We start from the raw sequence: 27,819 nt of genomic DNA, 5'->3' as shown, positions 1-27,819 counted from the left end.
GAGGAGCCACATATTTGGAGGAGGTTACAGAGAGTGGTGAAGCTATCTGATTCAAAGACAAAGGTGAGAGTTTGAGGCATTGAGGAACCGAAACCACTGGACGTTGCTGGGGGAATGGGTAAGGAGCACTTTGTCCAAGCTCAGATACAAGCCGCACAGTTTGGACTCTGCTGGATTAATGCTAAGTGCAGAATAGCGAGATTGACACAAAGAACATTTTGAATAATTGATCCAATGGCATGAAATGTACACATGAGGGTGTTTGAGTCAGCTGAGCAGAGACAGTCTGAGTTGCAGAGGTGAAAGGTGTTCTTGTGACAGTTGCAAGCTGCTTGTTTCAGCACGGGATGGTGGCCAGAGATGGAATTGGAGTTGGTGAGGATTTTTGTAGTAGGACTGGTAGAAAATGACGTGGCTCTTCCTAATGTTTAGCTGGAGCATGGAATCATCCAACACTGGATATTGGGCAGGTCCTTGGACAGCAGCAAGGGAATAGTGGGATGGAGATGGGTGACAGGCAGGGAGAGTTGGGGAAGCTGTGAATACAGGAAGTGAATCCATTGGTGGAGGCGCCATGGCTAAGATGAAACAGTCGAAGCAAGTGAGGCCAGCCCACCCTGTCCCACCCAGCTGCTGAGTGGAGAAGGGGCTTTGGAAAGAGGTGGTGGTACCCTGTGCTGTCAGGGCTCAGAAACAAGGCAGTCCTCTGTCTCATTTAGTTTCTATGTGGTTAGCTGATTTCAGTTACAGTATTACAATTGGCTGGAAGGAGAACTGAAATTAGCAAAGGTTTGTGCTTCTGATCGCTATCCAGTGTTGCATACCAGAAAGCAGATGAGCAGTATAGTGAGGCTGTGAGAGAGCGCCTAGAGGCTGTGTGTGAGTGCAGCGGGGCTGTGTGCACGGGCGCAGCGGAAGTGTTCAGTGTATTGTCACCCACTGTCTGACAATTGGCTGTGATAATTGAGAGCAGCAATTGTCCTTGAGTTGAACTCTCCAAGCGTTGGTCCCTTCAGCAAAAGATGAGAAGTCACTGAGAAGGCCACATTGTTCTCAGCTCCATGACTGTGTTCTTAAGGATTCATTCTTCGCTGCTTGACAATTTCCCCAACGAGACTAAACACCCAAGAGACCAACAAAATTGCCATTGATTCCGTGGACTGAAAAATCCTTGTAATTGTCCCTGGCTCTGAATTGTAATTGTAAATATGATTGTTGTGTATCTATCACGTTTTCATTGATGTCTCACCAATCACCTGACCGCTGAACTGGGGCGCTTTAAGAGAATGCGTGTGTGTCATCATCAGAGATTACACCATTGCCCATTTGTATGGGTAACTGGGCAGTATAACATTGCAGCCTAGGGTGTTGATATCTCCTCAATTAAGCTGTTAGTTTTTGTTTTTCCTCCACGGCCTCCTACAATCACCCTGTGAACACCACAACGACAGCTTCACAACTGCAACATCACAGTCCTTTCCAGGTCAGGCATAGCACTGATACCTCAGGAATTCTCTCCCTCCAGTATTTTCACAACATGCTCAGACCCAGTCATTAAAGAGCTGCACAAGATACGGTCATAACTTCAGTTTCACATGGCCTTTCCTGTAACCCATGAACCAACTCCAATCTGTAATAAACTGAGAGGAGGCGAGGGAATTGTAAAAACAGTGGCTCGGCATGGGGCCTTGAAGCAGAACAATTCCAGTTGAGTGCCTGCTGATTTTAGTGACATGAGCAAATACCTCCAACAGGAACTGGAGTGCTTCAAAGATTGGGACAATCATTCTACTCAGTGGTGTAACTATCTGCTTGGGCTCTGGCAGAGATTTTTAAAAATGTCCTCTTTGCAATTACGTAGACAGAAGAGGTCGGTAAATGATTCATTCCTTCTAGATTGGCTGATCAGTTCACTCACCCCATTATTGATATTGATTAGTTCCCATCAGAATTTACTTTTTTTCTCAGTTTGATTTTATTGGCACAATGAGACTTTTTGTTCCTCTGAAGGTGACTTCTCTTGCTTCCATTCTAAACCACCTCCATGCTTTTCCTCAGCGTATCCACACTCTGTTGAAATGAAGACAAACTATTCTTTCTGAAAACTGCAGATCATTCTAACTTCTTCAGTCTTCCCTTCGATCAATAGTCTTTTGTCTTTTCAAACTTTAGATTAGTATTGCAAGTTGCTTAGTTTGTCACAAACATCCGTAGAAGAGGTTTCACAACAATATAGTGCACATTGTTAGGAGAAAATGCTGAAGAATTAGAGATTTATTTAAGTTAAGGGAGCGTTTAACAAAGGTTTTGGAAATAGTGAAAGGACATTGTCACCAGTTGGTGGAGTGGTACCAGGGGCATAGACCGAGGATTATCAATAGAGGAGCAAAGATAGGGTAGGGAACATTAGAAAACCCTTTGTATCTGTGGAGGGTTGTTAGAATGGGGAATTTTGTCGTACAGATAACTCGAGCCAGAGAGCATAACACTGGGAAGGGAAGTACAGAAGGATGGAGAGAGGAAGGCAGAATGAACAAAGAACAATACAGCACAGGAACAGGCCCTTTGGCCCTCCAAGCCTGCACCAATCATGTGTTCCTAACTAGATCATCTGTTTGTATTCCTCTATTCCCAGTCTTTTCATGCGGCTATCGAGATAAGTCCTAACAAGTCTGCCTCAACTACCTTGTTTGATAGTGCATTCCAGGCCCCCACCATCCTCTGTGTAAAATACATAGAACATAGAACATTACAGCACAGAACAGGCCCTTCGGCCCACGATGTTGCGCCGACCAGTTACAAAACAATGACCCACTAACCTAAACCAATCCCTTCTCTTCCATAAACCTATCCACGGATCTCTTAAACGCCCCCAAACTAGGCGCATTTACAACTGCAGCAGGCAGGGCATTCCAATCCCTCACCACCCTCTGGGTAAAGAACCTACCCCTGACATCCGTCCTATAACTACCACCCCTTAATTTAAAGCCATGCCCCCTCGTGCTAGATTTCTCCATCAGAGGAAAAAGGCTATTACTATCCACCCTATCTAAACCACTAATCATCTTATATGTTTCAATAAGATCCCCTCTTAGCCGCCTTCTTTCCAGCGAAAACAACCCCAAATCCCTCAGTCTCTCCTCATAGGACCTCCCCTCCATACCAGGCAACATCCTGGTAAACCTCCTCTGCACCCTCTCCAAAGCCTCCACATCCTTCCTGTAATGTGGGGACCAGAACTGCACACAGTACTCCAAGTGCGGCCGCACCAGAGTTGTGTACAGTTGCAACATGACGCTGCGACTCCTAAATTCAATCCCCCTACCAATAAACGCCAAACGCTGCCCCCCCCCCCCACCCGCCGCATATCCGTATTGAACCTTGCCCCCCTTACCTTGAATTTGTGACCCCTCGTGTTTGTCATTTCCAACCTGGGAAAAAGCTTCCAACTGTTCACCCTATCTATACGTGTCATAATTTTATAAACTTCTATTAGATCGCCCCTTAACCTCTGTCTTTCCAGGGAGAACAACCCTAGTTTACTCAATCTCACCTCATAGCTAATACCCTCCATACCAGGCAACATCCTGGTAAACCTTTTCTGCACTCTCTCCAAAGCCTCCACATTCTTCCAGCAGTGTGGCGATCAGAACTGGACGCAGTATTCCAAACGTGGCCGAACCAACATTCTATATAACTGCAACATCGTATGCCAACATGTATACTCTATGCCCCGTCCAATAAAGGCAAGCATGCCGTACGCCGACTTCACCACCTTTTCCACCTGTGTTGCCACCTTTAAGGATCTGTGGACTTGCACACCCAGAATGAGAATAGAATAGTGCTAAGTAACACTCCCACTTATAAGACAGCAACTCAGCTATAAATTCTTGATTTGAATTCTCATCTTTTTAACCTTCATATTGAAGTATGCGCCTTTATACATTGTCCAGATTCCTCAATTAAATAACATTTGGATTGATGGGACAGGAGCTACACCCAACAGGGCACAACTGAGAGAGATTGGACAAAAATATTTGGGATAGAAAATCCCAGGCGAATGGTGGTGTTATTGGACTGAACATTCCAGAGACCCAGGCTCATTGGGGACAAGGGTTCAAATCTTCCAAGACACTGGTAGAATTTGAATTCAGTAAATAAATCTGGAATTAAAAGCTGATCTCAGTAATGTGACCTTGAAATTACAATTGGTTGTCATATAGATGGAGGAGGAGAAAGTGGGTTCCCGGACATGCGTCCTTTGTTTGAACAGAGGGGAGTACGGTAGGATGAGAGAGGAATTGGCGAATGTTGATTGGGGGAGCGCGTTGGAAGGTAGGTCTGCTGAGGAGCAGTGGAGGATCTTTAAGGAGATCTTCCTTGGTGCTCAGCAAAAATTTATTCCGATGGTTAAAAAGGATCGTAGGAGGAGGGATAATCAGCCGTGGATAACGAAGGAGGTAAAGGAAAGTGTTAAATTAAAAGCGGATGCGTTTAGAGTAGCTAAGAGTAGTGGGCGAGAAGAGGATTGGGAGAGGTTTAAATGTCAAAAAAGAATGACAAAGAAGTTGATAAAGAAGGGTAGGATAAACTATGAAGCTGGGCTAGCGCTTAATATAAAAAAGAATAGCAAGACTTTTTATAAATATATAAAAAGGAAGAGGCTGGCTAGGGTGAACATTGGACCCTTAGAGGATGAGAGGGGGGACTTAGTGGTAGGGGATGGGGAAATAGCTGAGGCCTTGAATAACTTTTTTGTTTCGGTCTTCACGGAGGAGGACGTGAATAATTTGCCGGGTGTTAGCGATGGAAAGATGGTAGGAGTGGAGGGTCTGAATGACATTATTGTTACTAGAGAGGCGGTGCTCGACAGACTGGAGGGACTGATTGTGGACAAGTCCCCAGGACCGGATGGAATGCATCCGAGGGTTCTGAAAGAAATGGCAGAGGTGATAGTGGATGCCTTGGTGATTATTTTCCAAACGTCGCTGGATTCCGGGGAAGTGCCGGAAGATTGGAAAACGGCTAATGTTACGCCGTTGTTTAAGAAGGGTGGCAGGCAAAAGGCAGGAAATTATAGGCCGGTTAGTTTAACGTCTGTTGTCGGTAAAATGTTAGAATCCGTGATCAAGGAGAAAATAGCAAGGCATCTTGAGGAGAATTGTTTGATAGAGCAGATGCTCTATAGAGCAGGTTTCGTTAAGGTGAAGTCGTGTCTGACGAATTTATTGGAGTTCTATGAGGATGTGTCTAGGGCAGTGGATAGAGGAGAGCCGGTGGATGTGGTGTTTCTTGATTTTCAGAAGGCGTTTGACAAGGTGCCTCACAAGAGGTTATTACAGAAGGTCAGGGGACATGGAGTTGGGGGTAGGGTGTTAGCGTGGATAGAGGATTGGCTGTCAAATAGGAGGCAGAGAGTGGGGGTCAATGGGTGCTATTCGGATTGGCGGTTGGTGACTAGTGGAGTGCCCCAGGGGTCGGTGCTGGGGCCTCAGCTATATACCATTTATATAGATGATCTGGAGGAGGGAACCAAGTGTATGGTGTCGAAATTTGCTGATGACACCAAGATTGGTGGAATGGCAAATTGCACGGAGGGTGTGGAGAGTCTGCAGAAGGATCTAGATAGGCTGGGCGAATGGGCCAGAAACTGGCAAATGGAATTTAATGTTGGCAAATGTGAGGTGGTCCACTTTGGTCGGAATAATGGTAGGAAGGACTGTTACTTACATGGCGAAAAACTGCAGCAGGCGGCGGTGCAGAGGGACCTCGGGGTCCTTGTGCATGAGTCGCAAAAACCCAGCCTGCAGGTGCAGCAGGTGGTCAGGAAGGCGAATGGGATGCTGACCTTCATAGCGAGGGGGATTGAATATAAAAGTAGGGAGGTCTTGCTGCAGCTGTATAGGGCACTGGTGAGGCCGCAGCTGGAGTACTGTGTGCAGTTTTGGTCGCCGCACTTACACAAGGATATTTTGGCCTTGGAGGGAGTGCAGAGGAGGTTTACTAGGCTGATACTGGAGTTGAGGGGGTTGAGCTATGAGGAGAGGCTGGATAAACTAGGCTTGTACTCGTTAGAGTTTAGAAGAATGAGGGGAGATCTCATTGAGACATATAAGATGATGAATGCGATGGATAGGATAGAGGTGGAGAGGCTCTTCCCGCTCAGAAAGGACAGTAGGACTAGAGGGCACAGCCTCAAGATAAAGGGGGGGCGGTTTAGAACAGAGTTGAGGAGGAACTTCTTCACTCAAAGGCTGGTGAATCTCTGGAATTCTCTGCCCGTTGAGGTGGTGGAGGCTGCCTCACTAAATATTTTTAAGACGTGGGTTGATAGGTTTTTGATAGGCAAGGGGATTAAGGGTTATGGGGAGAGGGCGGGAATGTGGAATTGAGACACGACAGATCAGCCATGATCTTATTGAATGGCGGGGCAGGCTTGAAGGGCTAGATGGCCTACTCCTGCTACTATTTCTTATGTTCTTATTATCCATCCTTAAAGGAAGGAAATCCAGCAGCCCTATCTGGTCTGTTACTCCACAACAATGTGGTTGGGTATCAACTGCCTTCTGAAATGGCCCAGCAAAACCCCACAATTCAAGGGCAATTAAGGATAGGCAACAAATACTGGTCTTGCCAGTGAAGTCCACATCCCTTTCTTATTTAAAAAAAAGTAATTTGAAGTATCATTTACACACAGCAAACTCCCATCCACAACCACGTGATAACTAGATAATCTCTGTTAGTTACATAAGCTGTAGGTTGGCCTCAGGACATTGCTTTCGAAGTAGTGCCATGGCCTCTTTGGCATCCAGCTGGGAGGGCAGATGGGGGCCATGGTTTAATGTCCCATCTGTATAACAGCTACTCCCTCAGTACTGCACTGTGGCTGCTGGCTGAGGTGGATGGAGATCCAACATGAAACTTGAACTCATAACCAGTGACTCATTCTTCACTGGAAATGAGCACTGGTTCTTTTGGATGTCTTTTACAAGCAAAATAGTCACATAGGTTGTGCATCTTCCTGAGGATGTGGCATCCTGGTGTAATGCACATTGGCCCAACTGAAACTGCATTAGAGTTTGGCAAAGCCAATGCCCCTCCAACGTGGAAACTTACTGTTGATCGAATGAAATGTCAGGATGTCCGAAACCAACTGCTAATATTAACGTATAAATTGCAGAGTAACCATTTGTAATACAACCATCAAGTACTGAAAAGGAAGCGCTGGGAAATCTCGGGTCTGGTGGTATCTGTGGAGAGAGAAACATGGTTATTTCAATATGACTGTTCAGTATAAATTTTCCATCTGACTTATTCCAAGCAAGATAGCAGTCCCCAGCCGATCACCCATCGATTAGAATCTACAGTGCAGAAAGAGGCCATTTGGCCCACACTGACAACAATCCCACCCAGGTCCCATCCCCGCAGCCCCATATATTTAACCTCCTCGTCCTCCGAACATTAAGACGCAATTTAACCTGGCCAATCAAGCTATCTTTGGAGTGTGGGAGGCAACTGGAGCACCTGAAGGAAACCCACGGAAACATGGGGAGAACATGTGACTCCACACAGTGACCCAAGGCCGGAATTGACGCTGTGAGGCAGCAGTGTTAACCATTGTGCCACCGTGCTGCCCAAGCAGCAGATATTCATCCAATGACTGCTGCGTGATATTCTGAGACCACGAAGCTGAGTTTGACTTGTACGCCCGCCTGGCTGATTGAGGATTTCCAAAGACAAAAGTAACTTTCATGGGATGCTGAACATCATTTTACCATTTAAATGCTGCCACAATTTCACCTTTGACTTAATGATCAACACTTGTGATTTTAAGGAGGACCAGGAAAGTAATTTTTAAAAATGTGAGCTGATAAATGTGAAGAGCTTTAGGGTGGTTTCAAATAATCCTTCAGGGAATGAACATTGAAGTCCAAGTCACCAGTTCAAACTGACAGCTTAATTTATGATATCGTATTTCAATATAGATCAGGAACATGCAGATAGTAGAAGTGATCCAAGCTTTTTGCCTCAAAATATTATATTGGAGGGCAAACCTGATTTTTTTTTTAAAAAACTAACAGAAGTCCACATAATGCTTGCATCAATCACTTTGCAGATTAAATGTATTTCCAGGTTGCTGTCATTTAACATGTTATACCCAGAGCAAATTGGAGAATAGGAAATGGTAAAAATATCCAGAACTGAATGGGAGCTATGTTGATTTTTAAAAATTGTCGTAACAGCATACACAGCTACATTTTACGTTTATACTTTTAAGGGAGGCGATGGCCTAGTGGTATTATCATCAGATTATTAATCCAGAAACTCAGCTAATGTTCTGGGGACCTGGGGTCGGATCCCGCCATGGTGGAATTTGAATTCAGTAAAAAAAGTCCGGAATTAAGAATCTACTTATGATCATGAAACCATTGTCAATTGTCAGAGAAACCCATCTGGTTCACTAATGTCCCTTTAAGAAAGGAAATCTGCCATCCTTACCCGGCCTGGCCTACATGTGACTCCAGAGCCACAGCAATGTGGTTGACTCTAAAATCCCCTTGGACAATTAGGGATGGACAATAAATGCTGGCCAGCTAGCAACCCCATGTCCCACAAATAAATAAAAAAAAGTTTCTGATCTTATTATCCAAGGTACTGACTTGCTGTAGCAACATGCACAAAGTATGTTCTTCTAACAGGGAAACTGCTCCTACAAGGCGTGTATCTGTCCAATCCACTCTAAAGGATCGGAGAAATAGAGGTAACCTTTTGACTTCAGTAATCTGAGTGAATCTCATTTCAACAAAGCATCCATCTCTGAGCATCATTGCAAGCCACATTTTCTTACAAGGCAAAACACAATGATTGTGATCTGAACAACAACATCAAATGTTTTTTATCTTGGACTTTTAACATAGACAAACATTTCAAGGCCCTTCACAGAGAAGGAAATGGATTAAGATTACAAAAGCAAAGAAAAGCATTAGATTAGAATGAATGAGGTGAATTTAGGGTGGGAGGCAGACGTTTATTGACTGAATACCAGGTTTCCTAAGATATAGGAGCAGAATTTGGCCATTCAGCCCATCAAGTCTGTTCTGACATTCAATTATGGCTGATAAATTTCTCAACCCCGTTCTCCCACCTCTTCCATGTGACCTTTGTCAGGTCTAAATGTCTGAAGGCATGGCATTTAATCGTGCGCTGAAAGGAGCAGGCTAGAGGTAAAAGGGCAGAGGGTGATGGCATACACAGAAATTAAAGAGCGGAAACAAGATTGTTCACCCACGCTTGGTGTATGCTTCTACCCACTTTCAGCTTGCCCTATCAGTGTCCTTCCCATCCTTCCTCCCTGGTGTACTGCTCCAGCTTTCTCTTAAATGCGGTTTTGTTATTTGTAAATTCCACAAGCATTGGTGCATGAATTGTCAGACATTTACCTGGGCATCGTACCTCTTCCGCATGAGTTAAATGCAGCCAGGTGTTAACGTTGAGTTGGTGAGTGAGCAGGACTGGGTGTGGGATCCGATATGAGCAGCAATGTTCTGAAGCTTCAGAGAAGTTAAACCCAGCCTGATTACTAGTAATATGATGATGTAAACTGAGGTTTGCAGTTTCAAGTTGGCAGTTGAGTTGTACTGTCTGTATTATGGGGCAAAGCATAGTCCCTGCATAGTTCATCTTGCTGACCGTGAGAAACGCTGCAGGAACTTTGCTTTCCAAGTTCTTTCATTCCATAAGGCCGTAAGACATAGGAGCAGAATGAGGCCACTGAGCCCACCGAGTCTGCTCCGCCATTCAGTCATAGAACATAGAACAGTACAGGCCCTTCAGCCCTCGATGTTGTGCCAAGCTTTGTCCAAAACCAAGGTCAAGCTATCTCAGTCGCTATCATTCTGGTGTGCTCCATGTGCCTATCCAGTAACTGCTTGAAAGTTCCTAAAGTGTCCGATTCCATTATCATAGCAGGCAGCCCGTTCCACGTCCCAACCACTCTGGCCGATATTTTTCTCATTCCCATTCGGCTGCCTTTTCTCCATAACCCTGACTCCTTCATTAACCAAAAGTACATCCATACTGATAAAGAGAGTCAGTTAGTCCTTGCTGCTTTCTCTGAGTTTGATCATCTGGTCTCCTCTTGAGGGCAGACATTGGGAATTTACAGGCAGTTGCTAATCTACAGGCATTAATCTCTGATAGACTTCAGCATGGGTTGATTCTACGTCCTGTTCTTTCAGGGTGTGAGATTCAGGAAGGCAAGACTCAGCTGGGCAGCTGAACATTATGAACTTTTCTCCACAACCTTGGCAGCCTGTGAGCTAATTAACACCTCGAATGATAAGCTAGTGCAGTGTCTGTATTGGTGATTCCTGTATTGTATGCATTTTCACTTCCAATCAAACCACCGACTGCAGCTAAAACTTCAGTTACCCTCTCCATCACGACACGGTAGCACAGTGGTTAGCACTGCTACTTCGCAGCTCCAGGGACCCGGGTTCGATTGCTGGCTCAGGTCACTGTCTGTGTGGAATTTGCACATTCTCCTCATGTCTGCGTGGGTTTCCTCCGGGTGCTCCGGTTTCCTCCCACAGTCCAAAAGATGTGCGGTTAGATTGATTGGCCATGCTAAAATTGCCCTTTAGTATCCTGAGATGCGTGGGTTAGAGGGATTAGTGGGTAAAAATCTGGTGATATAGGGCCTGGGTGGGATTGTGTTCGGTGCAGACGCGATGGGCCAGATGGCCTCTTTCTGCACTGTCTAGCTTCTGTGAGTCTATGATTCACCCTGACTCTCAGGAGTATCTCTCCATCACCCTGACACTCTGGAACGACTCTCCAACTCACTCTCCATTGCTTAGTAAATCTTCTCCAAACTACTTCCATACGTTACCATCCTTTCTGAAATAAGGGAACCAATCCTGCGTACAATAATCCCAGTGTAGCCTCAATAATATCCTGTATAATTGAAGCAAAAGTTCCCTGCTTTTGTATACCAATCCCCTCACAATAACTGATAGTGTTCAATTAACTTTTTAAAATTATTGTGGTGCCTCAATTTATTTTTTATGATTCATGCACTTGGACACCCAGATCCCTCTATGTTTCAGAGCTCTGCATTTTTTGCCATTTAGATAATTTGCTTTTTATTTTTCTTGCCAAAATGAACAATTTCAACTTTCCCACACTATACTCCATTTGCAAGCTGCCCATTCATTTAACCTTTTTATATCCTTCCATGTGTCCTCTTCCACACGTCTTACTATCCTACCTAACTTTACGTTGTTAGCAAATTTCGCAGCTGTGTCCTTGTACCTTTCATCTAAGTTATTCATATAAATTGTAGAAAGTTGAGCTGCTAGCACTGATGGCACACCACTAGCTACGTCTTGCCAACCAGAAAACTTGACTTTATGCTTGTTCTTTCCTGTTAACTGGTCAATCTCTATCCATGCCAGTTGCTTACTACTTGAGCTTTCATTTTAGGCAATAACTTTCCTTTGCTGTGGCATCTGATCATATTCATATAATCATCGAATCTCTACAGTACAGAAGCTGGCCTTTGGCCCACCAAGTCTGTACTGACCACAATCCCACTTAGGCCCTAATCTCATAACCCCACACATTTACCCTGCTAACCCCCTGACACACGGGTCAATTTAACGTGGTGAATCTATGTAACCGGCATATCTTTGGACTGTGGGAGGAAACCCATGTAGACACAGCGAGAACATGCAAACTCCACACAGACTGTGATCCGAGGCCGGAATTGAACCTGGTTCCCTGGCACCGTGAGGCAGCAGTGCTTGCCACTGTGCTGCCCAAAATTCCTTCTGGAAATCTGAATATGGCACATCCAAAACCTTCATTTTATCCATAACAAATGTGACTCCATCAAAAAACTCCAATAAATTGGTCAAACATGAAATCTCTATGTTGACAACCTTGAACTTTTTTCCAAGTGCCCTGCTACAAAATCTTTAATAATCGCTTCTAAGCATTTACCTGTGACAGATGTTAAGCTAACTGGCCAATAGTTTCCTGCTTTCTGTCTCCCTCTCTTTTTTTGCTAGTTCCAATCAAGTGGATCCTTCCCCATATCTCGAGAGTTTGGAAAATTGAAACAAGTACAACAACAATCTCACTGGCTAAGACCCCAGAAGTGGCATTACTGTCGGCGCTGTCTTTTGGCTGAAATGTTAACGCACGGTTTGCTTCAGACAGACGTAATTTGAAGAGCAGGGAGGGGCATATCATTTCTCAACCACCATCTCATTGCCCTGAGCTATGCTACCCACTGAGCCTTCATGGCAGCTTCTAACTCTGGCAAAATCTGTCCTTGTCTTTTGTAAATCAGATCTGTGTGTCTCTCTCTCTGTTGCAGACTGGATGTTGAATCAAAAATATGGAGCTGTGCCCCTGTACCATGACACACGGTGACTCTGATCTGGAAAAGCACCATTCTTCAGCAGGCCCAGGTTTGAGGGTGCACCTGTACTGGTCAAATGAAGGCTCGCAAGACCTTGTTTATACAGAAGGGGAGATGGTTGCGGAGGACATCTGCATTACAGCAGCGCAGAAATGCTGTAAGGAAGCTTTAAATTATTTCATCCATCCTTCCAATAAGTGTCTTTTTACATATTTAACTAAGCATCTTGATCAAGTTGGAGGCATTTGTTTCTGTGGTGTGGGAGTAAATGCACCCCCAGAGTGATATTGAGCATATGTACTGGCCCTATACTGGGTAGTTATAGTTGGGGCAGGGATAGAGTTGCTACCCCTTGGTGCAGGATGGCCCAGAGCAGAGACAGGGATCTCCAAGTGTATGAAGGATGATTACTGCTGGAATTTAATTGTTTGTTACCTCATTATGTTCCACCATGGAGCCCTGGCCAACTCCTCGGTGCTTGTCTAGCTGGGATGGTCAGACTTGTTGGAATGCTGGCTTGCAAGAGTTTATCTGGAGCAGGACAATGAGCATCACAGCTCATGGTGACTGCTTGATACCCAGTCCCATTCAGAAGTTGGTCAGTTATCCCCAATATCCTGGAATTCTCCAGGCTGAGGTTGCCACACATAATAATGTCCAAACTTCATGGACGGGAATGCTATCTTGAAGCTCCCAATAACACTCATTACCCAGGGGAAGAATTGACTGTGTAACCAAGTTTGATTCATGTGTGTGTTCTTTTTTAAAGCCATTTCCCCACTCTGCCACAACCTGTATGCACTTTGTGACTTAAAAGAGAAACTTTGGTTTCCTCCAAATCATGTCTTCAAGATTGACAAGGACCTGTGTCTGACTCTTCACTACCGCATGAGGTAGGTATAAAGTTTTCAGTGCTCCCAATGCTGTCTATCCAATTCTAAGCTTTGCTCACCAGTCCACTATTAGCACAGCCAATTCCTCTCAGTCAGGACAAATAAAATCAGAACTTGCTGAGAGTTTGGAACCCAACGCAGAGACCCTACACATTTCAAAAGTTTCAGCATTTTCTCTCCCCACTGAAAGCAGAAGAGGCAACATCCCCATGATTGAGGGACGAGAGAGATATAAGCAACAACTCACTCAGTCATTTGGCTTGGGAATCTTGAGCAAGAAGCAATTATTTCTCACTTTCTCTGACCAATCTCCTGCATAATCCCAGAGCTTTTCACTTCAATTCTCAATGCGACCTAATCACTGATTCTGGTAATCTGACCAGTGCGCTCACCTGATGAAGGAGCAGCACTCCAAAAACTTGTGCTATCAAATAAACCTGTTGGACTAGGTGTTGTGAGACTACTTACTGTGTTAGATCCCCCAGATAACTATCACACTGTAAATCAACTGGCTTCACTGGACTCTGGCTTCCACACATGCTTCACATTCCACTCTCAAAAAGACACGTCTTAGAATCCTCTTCCATGCAGTTTTTTCCCTTAACTATTTTCAGCAAGGATCCACTTCCAGGATTTCAGCTCTCTTTTTGGTATTTCTCTGCCTTGAATTGTCATGTGCATTTAAACTCCTTTATTATCTCTCAGGTACTCAGCCATGCCAATAAAACATGACTGCTTCACAGACTGTTCTAATGTCAACAGCCTTAGGGTTGTTTCAGATACCTGGCTTCTTATGAGCGAACTTCCACAGGCCTTTGCTTTTCAGCTCTCTCTTTAACTTGAATTTACATTACCAAAAGGTTCTAGTTCCTTTTGTTCCTTTGACTTCACTCTTGCTGGGACCTCTCTTTTCATTCCCTGCTTTCTCGAACTGTATGTTCTTTAGTTTCTGGTACTTATTTTCTTTGCTTTATTCCATTTATATTGCTCCTTTTCTTCTGCAGAGCTGTGACTGGTGTTTTCTGTCTAGCTGTTAAGCTCCTACTACCTTGGGTCCAATTAAAACTACATTCAAAAAGGTCTTTTGGCCTCTGGTTGCTAAGAAACAGCCAAGTCCTTCTCTAAGTTCTGTTTGCTTTTAACGTTGTAAACTATCTTGGTGCAAGATACACAGTTTGAGGTTAAACCATAACCCCAATGAGTGCAAAACCTTCATTTAACATGAATTTAACTGAAGTTTTAAGCCTTTCTTACACAGAAACACTAAATTAAACTCAAATCTTATTTCTAATATCCAACAATACAAACATAACTTAAAACTATCTCTGCTTCCTGACATCAGGGAGCTGTAGCAGTTAGTTAGGCGGTTAGATACTGTGCATGAAATTCTAACAGGACTAGACAGGGTAATGCAGGGAGGATGTTCCTGGTAGTGGGGGAGTCCAGAACCAGGGGTCACAGTCTGAGGATTCAGAGTCGACCATTTGGGCTGGAGATGAGGAGACGTTTCTTCACCCAAAGAGTGGTGAGCCTGTGGAATTTATTACCATAGGAAGTAATTGATGCCAAAACATTGAATGTATTCAAGAGGCAGCTGGATATAGCACCTGGGGCAAATGGGATCAAAGGTTATGGGGGGAAAAAAGGATTAGACTATTGTGTTGGGTGATCAGCCATGATCATGATGAATGGTGGAGCAGGTTGGAAGGGCCAAATGGCCTCCCCCTGCTCCTATCTTCGATGTTTCTGTGAACACACTAGCTTACAGTCAGCAAATCTTGTGATTGTGTAATTGTTGTGTCTGCTGTCTGCAGGTTTTATTTCAAGAATTGGCATGGCATGAATGAAAAAGAGCCTCGGGTATACCGATGGACAATGAAAAAGAATGACCAGGAGAAACTTGACCAAGGCAGCCCTCTGTTTGACCACATGTCACTCAACTACATCTTTGCACAGGTGGGCCTTGTACAGCTTTCTGCAGTGCACAATTCACGGGGCTAGGGATGGAGTGCACAAGATGGGAAGAGAGAATCATGCTGATAAAACTCCCTGTGCCTTCGGTTTGCCCTATGCCAGCTGTTATCACTGGCGGTTATCAAGCTCCTTGACCTTTACCAGTGGTGTTGATGGTAACTCCCCACCTACTCCTTGCTCGTAGCTGCAGTGTGTGTGTGTGTGTGTGTGTGTGTGCGCGCGCATGCGCACAGAACATTGGTCAGAAGTTTACCGTAGAGATCCCATCCTGGCAGCTTTTCTTGATTCTCTTATATTTGGTGGTTTTTCTTCACGTAAAACCCTTTCCAGTCCTGAATTAAACTCGAGTTTATGATGGGACATGGATGACACTGGCTGGGCCAGCATTTATTGCCCATCCCTAGTTGCCCTTGAACTGAGTGGCTTGCTTGGCCAGTTCAGAGGGCAGTTGAGAGTCAGCCACATTGCTGTGGCTCTGGAGTCACATGTAGGCCAGACCAGGGAAGAACGGCAGATTTCCTTCCCTGGAGGACATCAGTGAACCAGATGGATTTTTCCAACAATCGGAAAATCATAGTTACCAGTAGATTCTTAATTCCAGATTTATTTTTATTGAATTCATCTTCCATCATCTGCCATGATGGGATTCGAACCCAGCTCCCCAGAACATTAGCTGGATATCTGAATTAATAGTCTAGCAATATACCACTAGGCCATCACCTCCCTCAGTGAATTTATTCATGAACGAGGTGAGATATGTTGGGCAGGTGCAATCAGAGATTTGCTGCTATGGCTGTTTTGAAGTTGGCTGAATTATTTATGCCACATATTGTGCACATGCTGCCTCTTGCTGGAGATGTGATTCCACAAGGTACCCCCATTGATGGTGCTCCACCCTTTAAGTTGTGGAAGCTCTTGATCCATTTCATCCCCCTTGCTTCCCCCTTTCCCTCATCACTTCCCAGGCCAGTGTCTATCTGACTTTTAAATTTCTCAATTGATTCTCCATCTTCTGGGGTTATTGCAACCCACAGATGTTTTCAACGGTTATGTTCATCACTATGTTTGAGTCATGGTTAGACGCAGACCAAACCAGCCCCATCAAGCGGAATCGATCAAGTTGTCAATCATCATTGTTTGTGGGATCTTGCTGTGTTAAACCAAGCTGCTGCAGCCAGTATGCTTCACAATAACTCTTCACCTTTCAGAGTTGTGACTAATGTTGGCTGTCCTCCTCTGAAACCTCTGTCGATGGAGGAGGCTGAGTGGTGATGTCTGTGTGTGTTTTCAGGGTAAGCACGATTTTGTGAATGGCTTTGCTCCACTCCGAGAGCCACAGCATGAGCAGGATGTTCACAACTTCCAAAATGAGAGTCTGGGGATGGCGGTTCTTCACCTTTCATACATCGCAGCCCAGAGTAATCGCTCGCTCAGCGAGGTGGCCAAGGAAATAAGGTGTGTGGAAAGGCTGTCTGGCTTGGTTCCATTGCTGTGACAAAATGCTTCCGGATAAAGAAAAGCTTGTGTCCGTTTGCTCAGATAATGGAGAATCAGTCAAGGTGTTTAAACCTGACAGGGATACTCATCCATATTCCATGCGTTAGTGCTGGGTTTTGTGGTTTTAGGGAGGTGTGGGTGGAAGCAGGCAGGGAGCAGCATTAGGAGGCTGCCTTCATTGGGAACTGTAGGTGAGCAGTGTAAGGTAACCGTACGGGACCAGCAGCAGGGGAGAAGGGGAGGGGGCAGTGAGGCAGGGACAGGGAGGGAGTGAGGTAGGGGAGAGGCAGGTAAAGCAAGGTGAAAGGCAAGGGGAGGGAGGGGGAATAAAAATGGAAAGTTAGGAACAATGTGGCAGCTCTGACAGAAAGACAGATTGATTCTCGGCTGTGGTGGGAAATGAAGCCCAGCGTCAGTGCGATCCTGTTACTGACTGGTTGCTGGGTGCTGACACTAACCAGCCTCCGCTCTCTCCCTCAGCTTTAAGGGATGCATTCCGAAGACATTCCGTGCAAAAATAGAGAGGTGTAACACCCTGACCAAGATCCGGCTTAAACGTGGCTTCCGGAAGTTTGTGAGGAGCTTCCAGTTGCCTGTGGTTGGCTCTGGGAAGATAATCCAACACGACATCATGTTTAAATACCTGTCCACCTTGGAGAACCTTTGCAGTAACTTTGGAGGAGAGATCTTCCACGTCCTGTATTTGGAAGTGCTTCCCGAGAGTAACAGGACCCCTTACATTAACAATCGATATTACGCCAAGACTACAGAGGATATTACCTTCCCAGCACTGGCAACCCAGGAACATGAAGTGCTGGTGACAGGAACAGAGGGAATTAAATGGAGAAGACCCAAAGAGGTAAGCAGCGCAAGTGCAGGTGCTGGAGGGCACACTGTCACACACACAGATGTACATTAACACGGAGTTGCACAGAACCAATAGAGTCCAAATTACTCTGTCTGAAGAGAGCAGTGGGAACAGTTTGGTCTTGGTTTTGCCCATATGATCATTTCCATTGGAGATTGCTGGGTTCTGGGTTAAAGGTGGGCAATCTAGCTGTAGTTTTATTTATTATTTATTTCTCCTTTTTCTCTTTTCGAATGAGACAGTGACTTTGAAACCTTAGTGTCTGTATAGCCACCTATAAATACTGACACACTCCCCAGGGACCCGCTGTAAATACTGACACACTCCCCAGGGACCCGCTGTAAATACTGACACTCTCCCTGGGGACTCCCCGTAAATACTGACGGACTCCCCGTAAATACTGACACACTCCCCGGGAACCCCCTGTAAGTACTGACACACTCACCAGAGACCCCCTGTAAATACTGACACAGTCCCCGGGGACCCCCTGTAAATACTGACACATTCTCTGGGGACTCCCCGTAAATACTGACATACTCCCCATGGGGATCCCCTGTAAATAGTGACACACTCCCCATGGAGATCCCCTGTAACTACTGACACACTTCCTGGGAGCCGCTGTAAATACTGATTCATTCCCCAGGGGGCCCCCTGTAAATACGGATATACTCCCCAGGGAACCCATTGTAAATTCTGGCACACTCCCTGGGGATCCCCCTGTAAATACTGACACACTCCCCGGGGATCCCCCTGTAAATATTGAAACAGTCCCTGGGGACCTGCATAAATATTGACACACTCCCCAGGGACCCCCTGTAAATACTGACACACTCCCCAGGGATCCCCCCATAAATACTGACACACTCCCCAGGGATTCCCCCTCTAAATATTGACACACTCCCCAGGGGCCCCCTGTAAATACTGACACACTCCCCCCGGGTACACCTTGTAAATACTGACACACTCCCCAGGTCCCCCTCTAAATACTGACACACTCCCCAGGGGCCCCCTGTAAATACTGACACACTCCCCAGGGGCCCCCGTAACTACTGACACACTCCCCCCGGGTACACCTTGTAAATACTGACACACTCCCCAGGGGCCCCCCATAAATACTGACACACTCCCTGGGGACCCCCCCGTAAATACTGACGCACTCCCCGGGGACCTCCCCCCGTAAATACTGACGCACTCCCCGGGGACCTCCCCCCGTAAATACTGATGCACTCCCCGGGACCCCCCCCCCCCTGTAAATACTGACACACTCCCCGGGGACCCCCCTGTAAATACTGACACACTCCCCGGGGACCCCCCCGTAAATACTGACACACTCCCCGGGAACCCCCTGTAAATACTGGCTCACTCCCCAGGATCCTGGATGTATACCCGCTTGGGGATGGAACATGAAGGGGTTTTTTTACAGTTACTGATGCAGTCCCTGAGGATTTCCTGTTGAAGTGGATATTCTCTTGCCATCTCTGTGTCCTCATTGTGTCATTGCAAGAGCCGTGAAATGAATCAACCGTTCTTATGTGTCAGTAAGTAATAAAACACAGAATTCTTGTGGTGTGTCGATCTCCAGGCAAATCGAAATATAAACATACTATGCTGTAAAATCGCTGCAGGTCTGACAGCATCGGTGGAGAGAAAATCAGAGTTAACGTTTCAAGTTTGATATGACTCTTCAGAGTTATATGCACTGGAGATGTCAACTCTGTCTCTCTCCGCAAATGTTGTCAGACCTGCAGAGTTTTTCCAGCACTTTCTGTTTTTATTACACATTTGCAGTATTCGGTTTTTATTGTGGAGAAATAGATCAGCTGACCCGTGCGCCCTCTCCTCCTCTACCTCACATGGCTTCCCGATTGACACCGAGACCCTGGTGTCCCGTTGGTGAAATAACTGTGTCATACTATTTTGTATGCTCGCCCCAAACCGGGAAATCCCCACCCCCCGAGGTCAGCTGGCCTTTGCGTGCTCCAACCCGCCCGCTCCGATTCCTGTGGCGGGCGGGTCAGGACAATTCCACCCACTGAGTCTGCAGATGGTAGAGGCTGGGGAATGATTACAGTTGAACCCGCTCCTGTTCTTAAACCAGTGTCCACGCACGTGCATTTCATGGCATTCCGAAATCGTGGTGTGTTTTATCCACTTTGCCAACACCAGGATGTTTGAGATCGTTGCAGTCTCGTGCTGCTCTGTTCAGTAACTTGGGTGCAGATTTGGAAAGAAATGTGGCATTTCTAGTGATGTAGCTCAGTGCCTCACTGGCTGATGGACATCTTCAGCCTGCCGCTGACCATTTTATTCATGTTTCTGAAATGCTGTTTGAACATGGGCTGACATTTCAGTGCTAGTTACTACAACCTCTGAAAGCTGCAGGTACTTGCTCTTCAGACACCAGCGGATTATTGACTCCTGTGTTGTTACCTGCAATAATCTGGATTCTAACGTTCTCATTGCTAGCCAGAACTGGCATTTTGGCTGCTGGCCGGGTCTGGTGTTTTTAAGGCACTGCCTAACCATGTGCTGTGTAAAACTGTCTTAAAGGATAGGACCAGGTAATTGGAACTGCTGATAAATTTCAGACTACAGCTCATTAACTCTTGCTGAAGTATTATTTTTATTTTGCAGCAAGCCAGACGAGGTTGTATGGGTGGTATGTACCTGGTGGATAGCAGCGATTGTTATTAATATGGCAAATTCAAACAAAGCTGCTGCAGTTCTGGCATTGTGCGCTAATCCATGTGTCTCTCATTTTAAGCAACCTATACCCAACAAAAAGACTGGCTGGAAGGGCAAGGCTGCAGACCATGGCAGTAACAAACCCACTGAAGCTCTGGAGTTCACAGAAAAGCAGTGGACCCATTTCTGTGACTTCAAGGATATCACACACATCGGCATCTCTGACTGTAGGGTCAGTGTCCACCGACAGGATAACAAATGTATGGTGAGTCACCTCTTTATTTTTGCCAGTTTGATTCCTTGCCTTTCCTCCTCCGATTGTTGATGCCACTGCTCCCTGGGCTGAGTACTGTACTGGTGTGAGTACCTGTCCTCACACCACAGACACACTTACAGCAGGTATCACTGGATTCCAGTCAGAATCTGGAATCTCTCGATCCATGGGCTTCCCAATTCGAACATCAGCGACAGGAGCTACTTGGCTAAGCTTATTGATAATTTATAAGTCCCTTGTCAGGCCCCACTTGGAGTACTGTGCGCAGTTCTGGTCGCCTCACTATAGGAAGGACGTAGAAGCTGTTGAAAGGGTACGGAGGAGATTTAGAAGGATGTTGCCTGGATTGGGAGGCATGCCTTATGAAGATAGGTTGAGGGAGCTGGGACTCTTCTCCCTGGAGAGACGAAGGTTGAGAGGCGACCTGATAGAGGTTTATAAAATGTTGAGAGGAGCAGATAGGGTGGATTCTCAGAGGCTATTTCCCTGGGTTGAAACGGTCGCTACGAGAGGACACAGATTTAAGGTGCAGGGAAGCAAATACAAAGGTGATGTTAGGGGTAAGTTTTTCACTCAGAGGGTGGTGAGTGAATGGAATCGGCTGCCGTCAGTGGTGGTGGAGGCAAACTCGCTGGGGTCTTTTAAAAGACTTCTGGATGAGTATATGGGATTGGGGATTATAGATAGGTCTATGGATTGGTAGGTATTGATGTGATCGGTGCAACTTGTGGGCCGAAGGGCCTGTTTGTGCTGTAGTGTTCTATGTTCTACAATATTGAGCTTCCAGGAGTGCTGGCCCTGTTGGATCTGCGGCATTCCCTGAACTCTAGTGTAGCAACCTTTCAAAGTTCACTTCACCCGTTTTCAATTTCATCCAATCAAATTCTTGGAGCTATTTATACTTGGAGCCCGTGGTGTCCCTAAAGTGGGAGCAGGACAGCTGTGGGGTGGTGAAGGAGTGGTTGAGGGCGGTTGTATTTTACTGGCCTGGGATGGGGGGTAGGCGCCTATGGGGTCGGGTGGTGCACGCGTGGGGCAGGGTCTTGGGTAGTCTGGCTCACAACCCGTGACATGAGAGAGCTGACATAACGTCTTTTAACATTTAAGAAAAACTTGGACGCGTTGATGGATGAGAGGGGTGTGGAGGGATATGGTCCAAGTGCAGGTCAGTGGGACTAGGCAAAAAATGGTTCGGCTCAGACGAGAAGGGCCAAAAGGCCTGTTTCCGTGCTGTAATTTTCTATGGTTTCTATGGTCACTGACTCCACAGAGATTTGACCATTCTGCCCTTTGGGTCATCTCCGTTTACCCCACTTCAGGGTGGCAGAAATACAGACTTCACAAGAAAGGGTACAACATTTCATCTTGACTGAGGGATATAAATACAGAGCCATGCCCTGTGCTGAAAGTCACCCTGCCAACATTACAGAGACTGTGAGGTGGACACACTGTCAAACTTTGTGGCTGGTTTTGAGATCCTGGGAAAGGCTGTGAGAGGTGGACCTACAGCTATGAGACAGGAATTAAACTCAGCGAGTTCACAGTGACAGGAAAAGTATAGTGTGTTATTGTTAAGCATGGAAATCAGTAACAGCGATGTTAAGGGAGTGGCTGCGACAGAGGAGATTGGTTAGAGCTTTATGATGGGCGACACAGTGGTTAGCACTGCTATTTCACAGCACTAGGGGCCCGGGTTCAATTCTGGCCTTGGGTCAATGTCAGTGCAGAGTCTGCACGTTCTCCCCGTGCCCGTGTGGGTTTCCTCCGGGTACTCCAGTTTCCCCTCTCAGTCTAAAGATGTCCAGTTTAGGTTAATTGGCCATGCTAAATTGCCTCTTAGTGTCAAGGAAAATGCATGAGATTACAGGAATAGGACCTGGGCGGGATTGTTGTTGGTGCAGACACAATGGGCCGAATGGCCTCTTTCTGCACTATAGGGATTCTGTGATTCTATAATTAAAATTCAGCTGCATCCTAGCATGAACTCACACTGTGCCTTAATCTCGCTGTCTGAATAGTGAGAAAGGGCACTCATCCCAATCTGCAGTTACCCAATCTCAGTCTCCATTGGAGCCTCCAGGGGGAGGGTGGGGGGCTTTTTCTGGACAAGTAACAACGTGTCAAGCTGTCACTGCGTCTAGACCGGGAGAAGAATGGGTCGAAGGTGAGGAGTGAGGGTCCTTGTGGATTGATACCCAGGAGGGAAATAAGAGAAAGGAAGGAATTTTGTTTTGTTGCAAAGGCTGGTACTGAATGTGGAGTGGAAATTGCTGCTTGGGAGAAATCCAGCAGTTAAATGTGTTGGTCTGGGGTGAGAACTCTGACCGCATGTTAAGGTCAGCTGTGGAGCTAAGCCCAGTGGTTGGTTTATAATCTGCCCCTTGCATTGTTATATGAGCTGGAGCAGTTGTCACTGGAATTGGATCTGGTGTAGGTCAGTAACTGGAGAACCTGATTACATAATATTGGGCGTTCCATTCCAGTAAATTACACCAGGACTGTGGGAGGGAGAGAGAGACGAACCAGCTTGTTGTTTGTGTTATTTACCGTGTTGGAATCCAGTCCTTCCCTACAGCTGCAATTGTAACTCCCATTTTGTGATTTTTGGGACAACTTCTCATGGCTCCTTACCCCTCTCCTATCCTACTCTCAAGGTCACTGAATTCATTTCGCCTTGTTCTTTCACAACCTGATACTGACCATTTTCCCATTTCAGCATTGAGCTGTGTTTAAAGGGCTAAAGAAATCGGGAGAAAGGTTCCAAGTGGAATGCATGCAGCAAATCAGAGTGGAGCTCAGAAGGTTGTAGTCATAACCTGCAGTTACACATTCTTGGCAGGGACTGCTAAGGTTTCACAGCAGTGAAATTAACTGGCAAGGAGATATCTTCCCCGTTCCTGCTTCACATTCTGATGCGGTGACTCTCGGCAGGAAGTAATCATGGAAATCAAGCTGAGACATGGCAGCTTGCTTGGGCAAGGAGAGCGACTAGTGCTCTGGAAATCTGCATCCTGGCTTTAAAGGGAGAGGAAAAAGTTTTGGGGGGGAAATTTGGATTCCTCTATTCCCAGCTGTATGAGCTTTCCCAATTTTCCCTATAATTGCTGCTTGTGCTTCCAGAATAAGCTCTGGAATTCCCTCCCTAAACCTCTCCTTTCCTCCTTTAAGTCACTCATTAAAGCATGGAGTCATGAGGGGAAAATGACCAAATTAGTAACAGCGGTGCTCAGAGAATGGATGTGACAGAGGAGATTGGTTAAAGCTTTATAGTTAGAATTCAGCTGCACCCTGTGCCTTAATCACTTGGCTTTTGTTGGCACATCCTAATCTGACTCGGTGTGAGATTTGTTTGATAATGCTCTTGTGGAATTCCTTGGAATGTTTTACTCTGTTTAAGGTGCTGTACAAATGCAAGCTATTGTTGTAGCTCACTTCTTTAGACACTGCCCTGCTGAGTGGACTCAGTGTATACGTTCACGGCAGATACCTCGGGGCAAGTTCTACCATTCCACCAATCATCTCCCCACTGTGAGAATTAGACATGTCAGTCTGAATGGATTGCTGTTCTGCCAATCCCAAACTGGACAACTGGAATATGTCATCATCCACGTGTGACAGTCTTAAAATTTATATATTTATTAGCCACAAGTAAGGCTGCAGTGAAGTTACTGAGAAATTCCCCTCGTCACCACACTCCGGCACCTGTTTGGGTCAATGCACCCTCACCAGCACGTCTTTCAGAATGTGGGAGGAAACTGGAAGAAACCCATGCAGACACAGGGAGAATGTGCAGACTCCACACAGACAGTGACCCAAGCTGGGAATTGAGCCCAGGTCCCTGGCGATGTGAGGTAACAGTGCTAACCACTGTGCCACCGTGCTGCCCCTCAAAAGAGTCGAAAACAAACTTTCAAACTGAACAGGAAAGCTGTTCTCGACATCACTGTTGTTAATACCCAATGTCCTGTCAGGAACCCCTCACAAATCCTGGCATTTTGTAGAGACTCTTTGGTCACAAATTCCAAACACTTCTCCAGAGGTGAGCTCCCCGGAGGAAAACCATGCGATCGTTGGGGCAAATGTTTCAAGTTAGCAAGCTGAAATAAGTCACTCAACAGAAATAGCGACATGACATAAGGCATGGAGCTGATAGGCTGGCATCAACAAGACACAAGGTGATGTTTGTGGGTTACAGATTGAAAAGTGCATTGATTACGCCACCCACCTTCTCTGCAGCCTTCAGACACAGTGTATTAAAGCTAATCCCTTTGCTCTTGTTATCTGCAGGACCTGGTACTGCCCTCACATAAACAAGCACTGTCCTTTGCAGCACTGATAGATGGATACTCGCGCCTGACCACTGACTCACACCACTACCTGTGTCATGAAGTAGCTTCTCCACGGGTTGTGCTGAGCATCACCAGCGGCATCCATGGGCCAATGCAGTAAGTGCATTAAAATCCTGATCTGTCTGTGGAAAATGTTTGCATATAATCATTGTGGGATGTTAGTACTGGACAACAGAAACCTTTTCATTTGAGCCACTGAGTATCAACATCCCTTTTCATTGCCCCATTAAACACTCTCTGGACAGGTACAGCACGGGGTTAGATACAGAGTAAAGCTCCCTCTACACTGTCTCCATCAAACACTCCCAGGACAGGTACAGCACAGGGTTAGATACAGAGTAAAGCTCCCTCTACACTGTCCCCATCAAACACTCCCAGGACAGGTACAGCACGGGGTTAGATACAGAGTAAAGCTCCCTCTACACTGTCCCCCATCAAACACTCCCAGGACAGGTACAGCACGGGGTTAGATACAGACTAAGACTCTGTCTACGCTGTCCCAAAAATATATCTTCCTGCTAACCACAGAAGAGCAGCTCTCCTGCACAATTGTCATTTTTTGCATTTCTAATGATTTCAACTTTGCAGAATCTTTTAAAAGTATTGTTCACGATGTGGAGAATTCCCTCAGCTGTTGTACTCAGGGTAGTGACTGAGATTGAGACGCAGTCAGTCGGACTCGCCAGTGGAGGGTTGCGGGGGGTGGGGGGGGGAGGTTGGTGCAGTTCTCTACCCATTGGAAAAATTCCCATTGGATTTATCTGGCCATTCATCAGCTGTTCTGGTTCAGACCCAAAGACACAGATTCATTACCCTGGCAGGGTGTAAAGCTGGGTGCATTGAAATGTGAGTTTAGTTCCAAAGCTAGAGTGGGTCTACACTCACTAGAACTGGATTCAGACTTTGTAAACTGGTCTCACTTGGGATTCTCAGCATCCAAGGGCTTGTGATTGGCATGTGTCCCTCTGGAACTGACTGAAAGCTGAGGCGAGAAGGTGCCAGTCACCCAATTCAATTGACAGCTCTGTTCACTGAACTGCACAACACTCCCCTCACTCTTCCTGTTGTGATTCCTGTTCCCAATTTCCCCGAACTTTTCTTCCCAATAACCCATTGCAATATTGCACAATGAGAAACCCAAGGCAAAGCAGAATCCGTAGAGAATGGAATTTACTTTGAACTGAAAACCCGTTCGGCTCTCCACCTCCATCACAAAAAGAAACTCAAAATGAATTGGAAATGCTCAGAAAGGGAAGGAATCTTTTGTACAGTGATTCAGAGAAATACCGCACTCTTGTTTGAACCCTTCACCCTGGAGGTGATTTACTCCCACGTTATCCTCCCCATCTCTCTTTTTTATTTGTCCGTGGGATGTGGACGTCGCTGGCTAGGCCAGAATTTATTGCCCATCCCCAATTGCCCTCGTGAAGGTGGTGGTGAGCTGCCGCCTTGAATTGCTGCAGTCCCTGTCGTGGAGGTACACTGTTAGAGAGGAGTTGCAGGATTTTGATCCGGTGACAATGAAGGAACAGCCAATATATTTCCAAGTCAGGATGGTGCATGGTTTGGAGGGGAACCTCCAGGTGGTGGTGTTCCCATGTGTCTCCTGTCCTGGAACGATGTAAGGGTAAAGAGGGGAGCTAGTATGAAACAGGATGATGTGGTACGGCTTGTTGAAGTATATGAAATGCTTTGGGACAATTACACAGGTGCTGGTTGGCCTCACTGGTTACTCTGCATGTGGCAATCAGCATTGGCTTGCTGTCAGCACAGAGAGATAGGAACCTCCCATCCAGATCTCTGGACAGTGAACCTACGCCGAATTCCACCTCTCCCTGTCACTCTGATTTCTCACTCAACCAAAGATCTCTGACACGGCAGCAAACCTCTCCACTGAGGAGGAAGCCCATTTCATTGACATTGACAACTCGTCTGTCGTTTTATCCCTTGTATCTCTGAGATATAAAATAAAACATTCAACCTTGTCTTCCTCTCTTCCTACAGACCGCACTACGTCACTAATAAACTCCGGCGAGAGGAGAACAAGGATGGGCTGTATGTGCTGCGATGGAGTGCGTTAGACTTCAATAAGATTATCATGACTGTCGTTAGCAAGGAAACGTCTGAGGTTTGTGAGGCCCTCACTCAGTAATTGAAGCATAGTGTGCCATCTGGGAGTGAGCGATGTGACAACATGGAAATGTTGACAGTGTTTCATCCTCTCACTCTCTCTCAGCTGTGATTGCTGCTGTGCACATAGTGTCTGCCTGGATTATCTTTTTTTCCCACAGAATTTCATAGAATCCCAGCAGTACGGAAGGAGGCCATTTGGCCCATCGACCACAATCCCACCCAGGCCGTATCCCCATATTTATCATCCTAATTCCACCTGATACTAAGGGGCAACTTAGCATGGCCAATCAACTGAACCTGCAGATCTTTAGACTGTAGGCGGAAGCCAGAGCACCTGGAGGAAACCCACGCAGACACAGGGAGAACGTGCAGACTCCACACAGACAGTGACCCCAGACTAGAATCGAACCCGGGCTCCTGGTGCTGTGACACTGTGCCGTCCATGTCATAGGGAGGTTCAGCAATGCTCGAAACCTCCTCCTCCTGTCCCAGCTGGGAAAATGCTCAGTAGGTCAGACAGAGTGAGTGTGAGGAGGATGGAAAGCACTGGCTGGTCTGTGAGGTACATTAGACCCAGCACCACGCTTGGTACACACATGACTGAGATCACGCATAAACACTGAAATAAAGACCATCTTCACTGTCAGAAATTCGGCCAGCTGTAACCAAACTAATTGAGTGATATCAGTGGGTAATTTGGTTTGTTGTCTTTGGGATCC

The 27,819-nt window shown here is 46.1% G+C and overlaps 1 protein-coding gene across 3 annotated transcripts in view; it reads left to right on the top strand.

Annotated features, from left to right (window-relative positions):
* The window catches only part of LOC145361134 (non-receptor tyrosine-protein kinase TYK2-like), a 97,142-nt gene that overhangs the window by 39,702 nt on the left and 29,621 nt on the right, over positions 1-27,819 (top strand). For all 3 annotated transcript variants that reach the window (XM_080216760.1, XM_080216761.1, XM_080216759.1), the window contains exons 2-9: positions 12,383-12,584; positions 13,197-13,320; positions 15,135-15,276; positions 16,586-16,749; positions 17,272-17,650; positions 20,424-20,609; positions 24,906-25,063; positions 26,972-27,095. In XM_080216760.1, coding sequence (XP_080072886.1) covers positions 12,404-12,584; positions 13,197-13,320; positions 15,135-15,276; positions 16,586-16,749; positions 17,272-17,650; positions 20,424-20,609; positions 24,906-25,063; positions 26,972-27,095 — 1,458 coding nt within the window. In that variant the 5' untranslated portion in view covers positions 12,383-12,403. The remainder of the gene's footprint in view (positions 1-12,382; positions 12,585-13,196; positions 13,321-15,134; positions 15,277-16,585; positions 16,750-17,271; positions 17,651-20,423; positions 20,610-24,905; positions 25,064-26,971; positions 27,096-27,819) is intronic.

This window comes from Carcharhinus amblyrhynchos, chromosome 33 (assembly GCF_965287045.1).
Source record: "Carcharhinus amblyrhynchos chromosome 33, sCarAmb.v2.hapA, whole genome shotgun sequence".
Classification (NCBI taxonomy): Eukaryota; Metazoa; Chordata; class Chondrichthyes; order Carcharhiniformes; family Carcharhinidae; genus Carcharhinus; species Carcharhinus amblyrhynchos.
The sequence above is the reverse complement of the archived record's forward strand: the minus strand, read 5'-3'. Positions and strand labels throughout refer to the sequence as shown.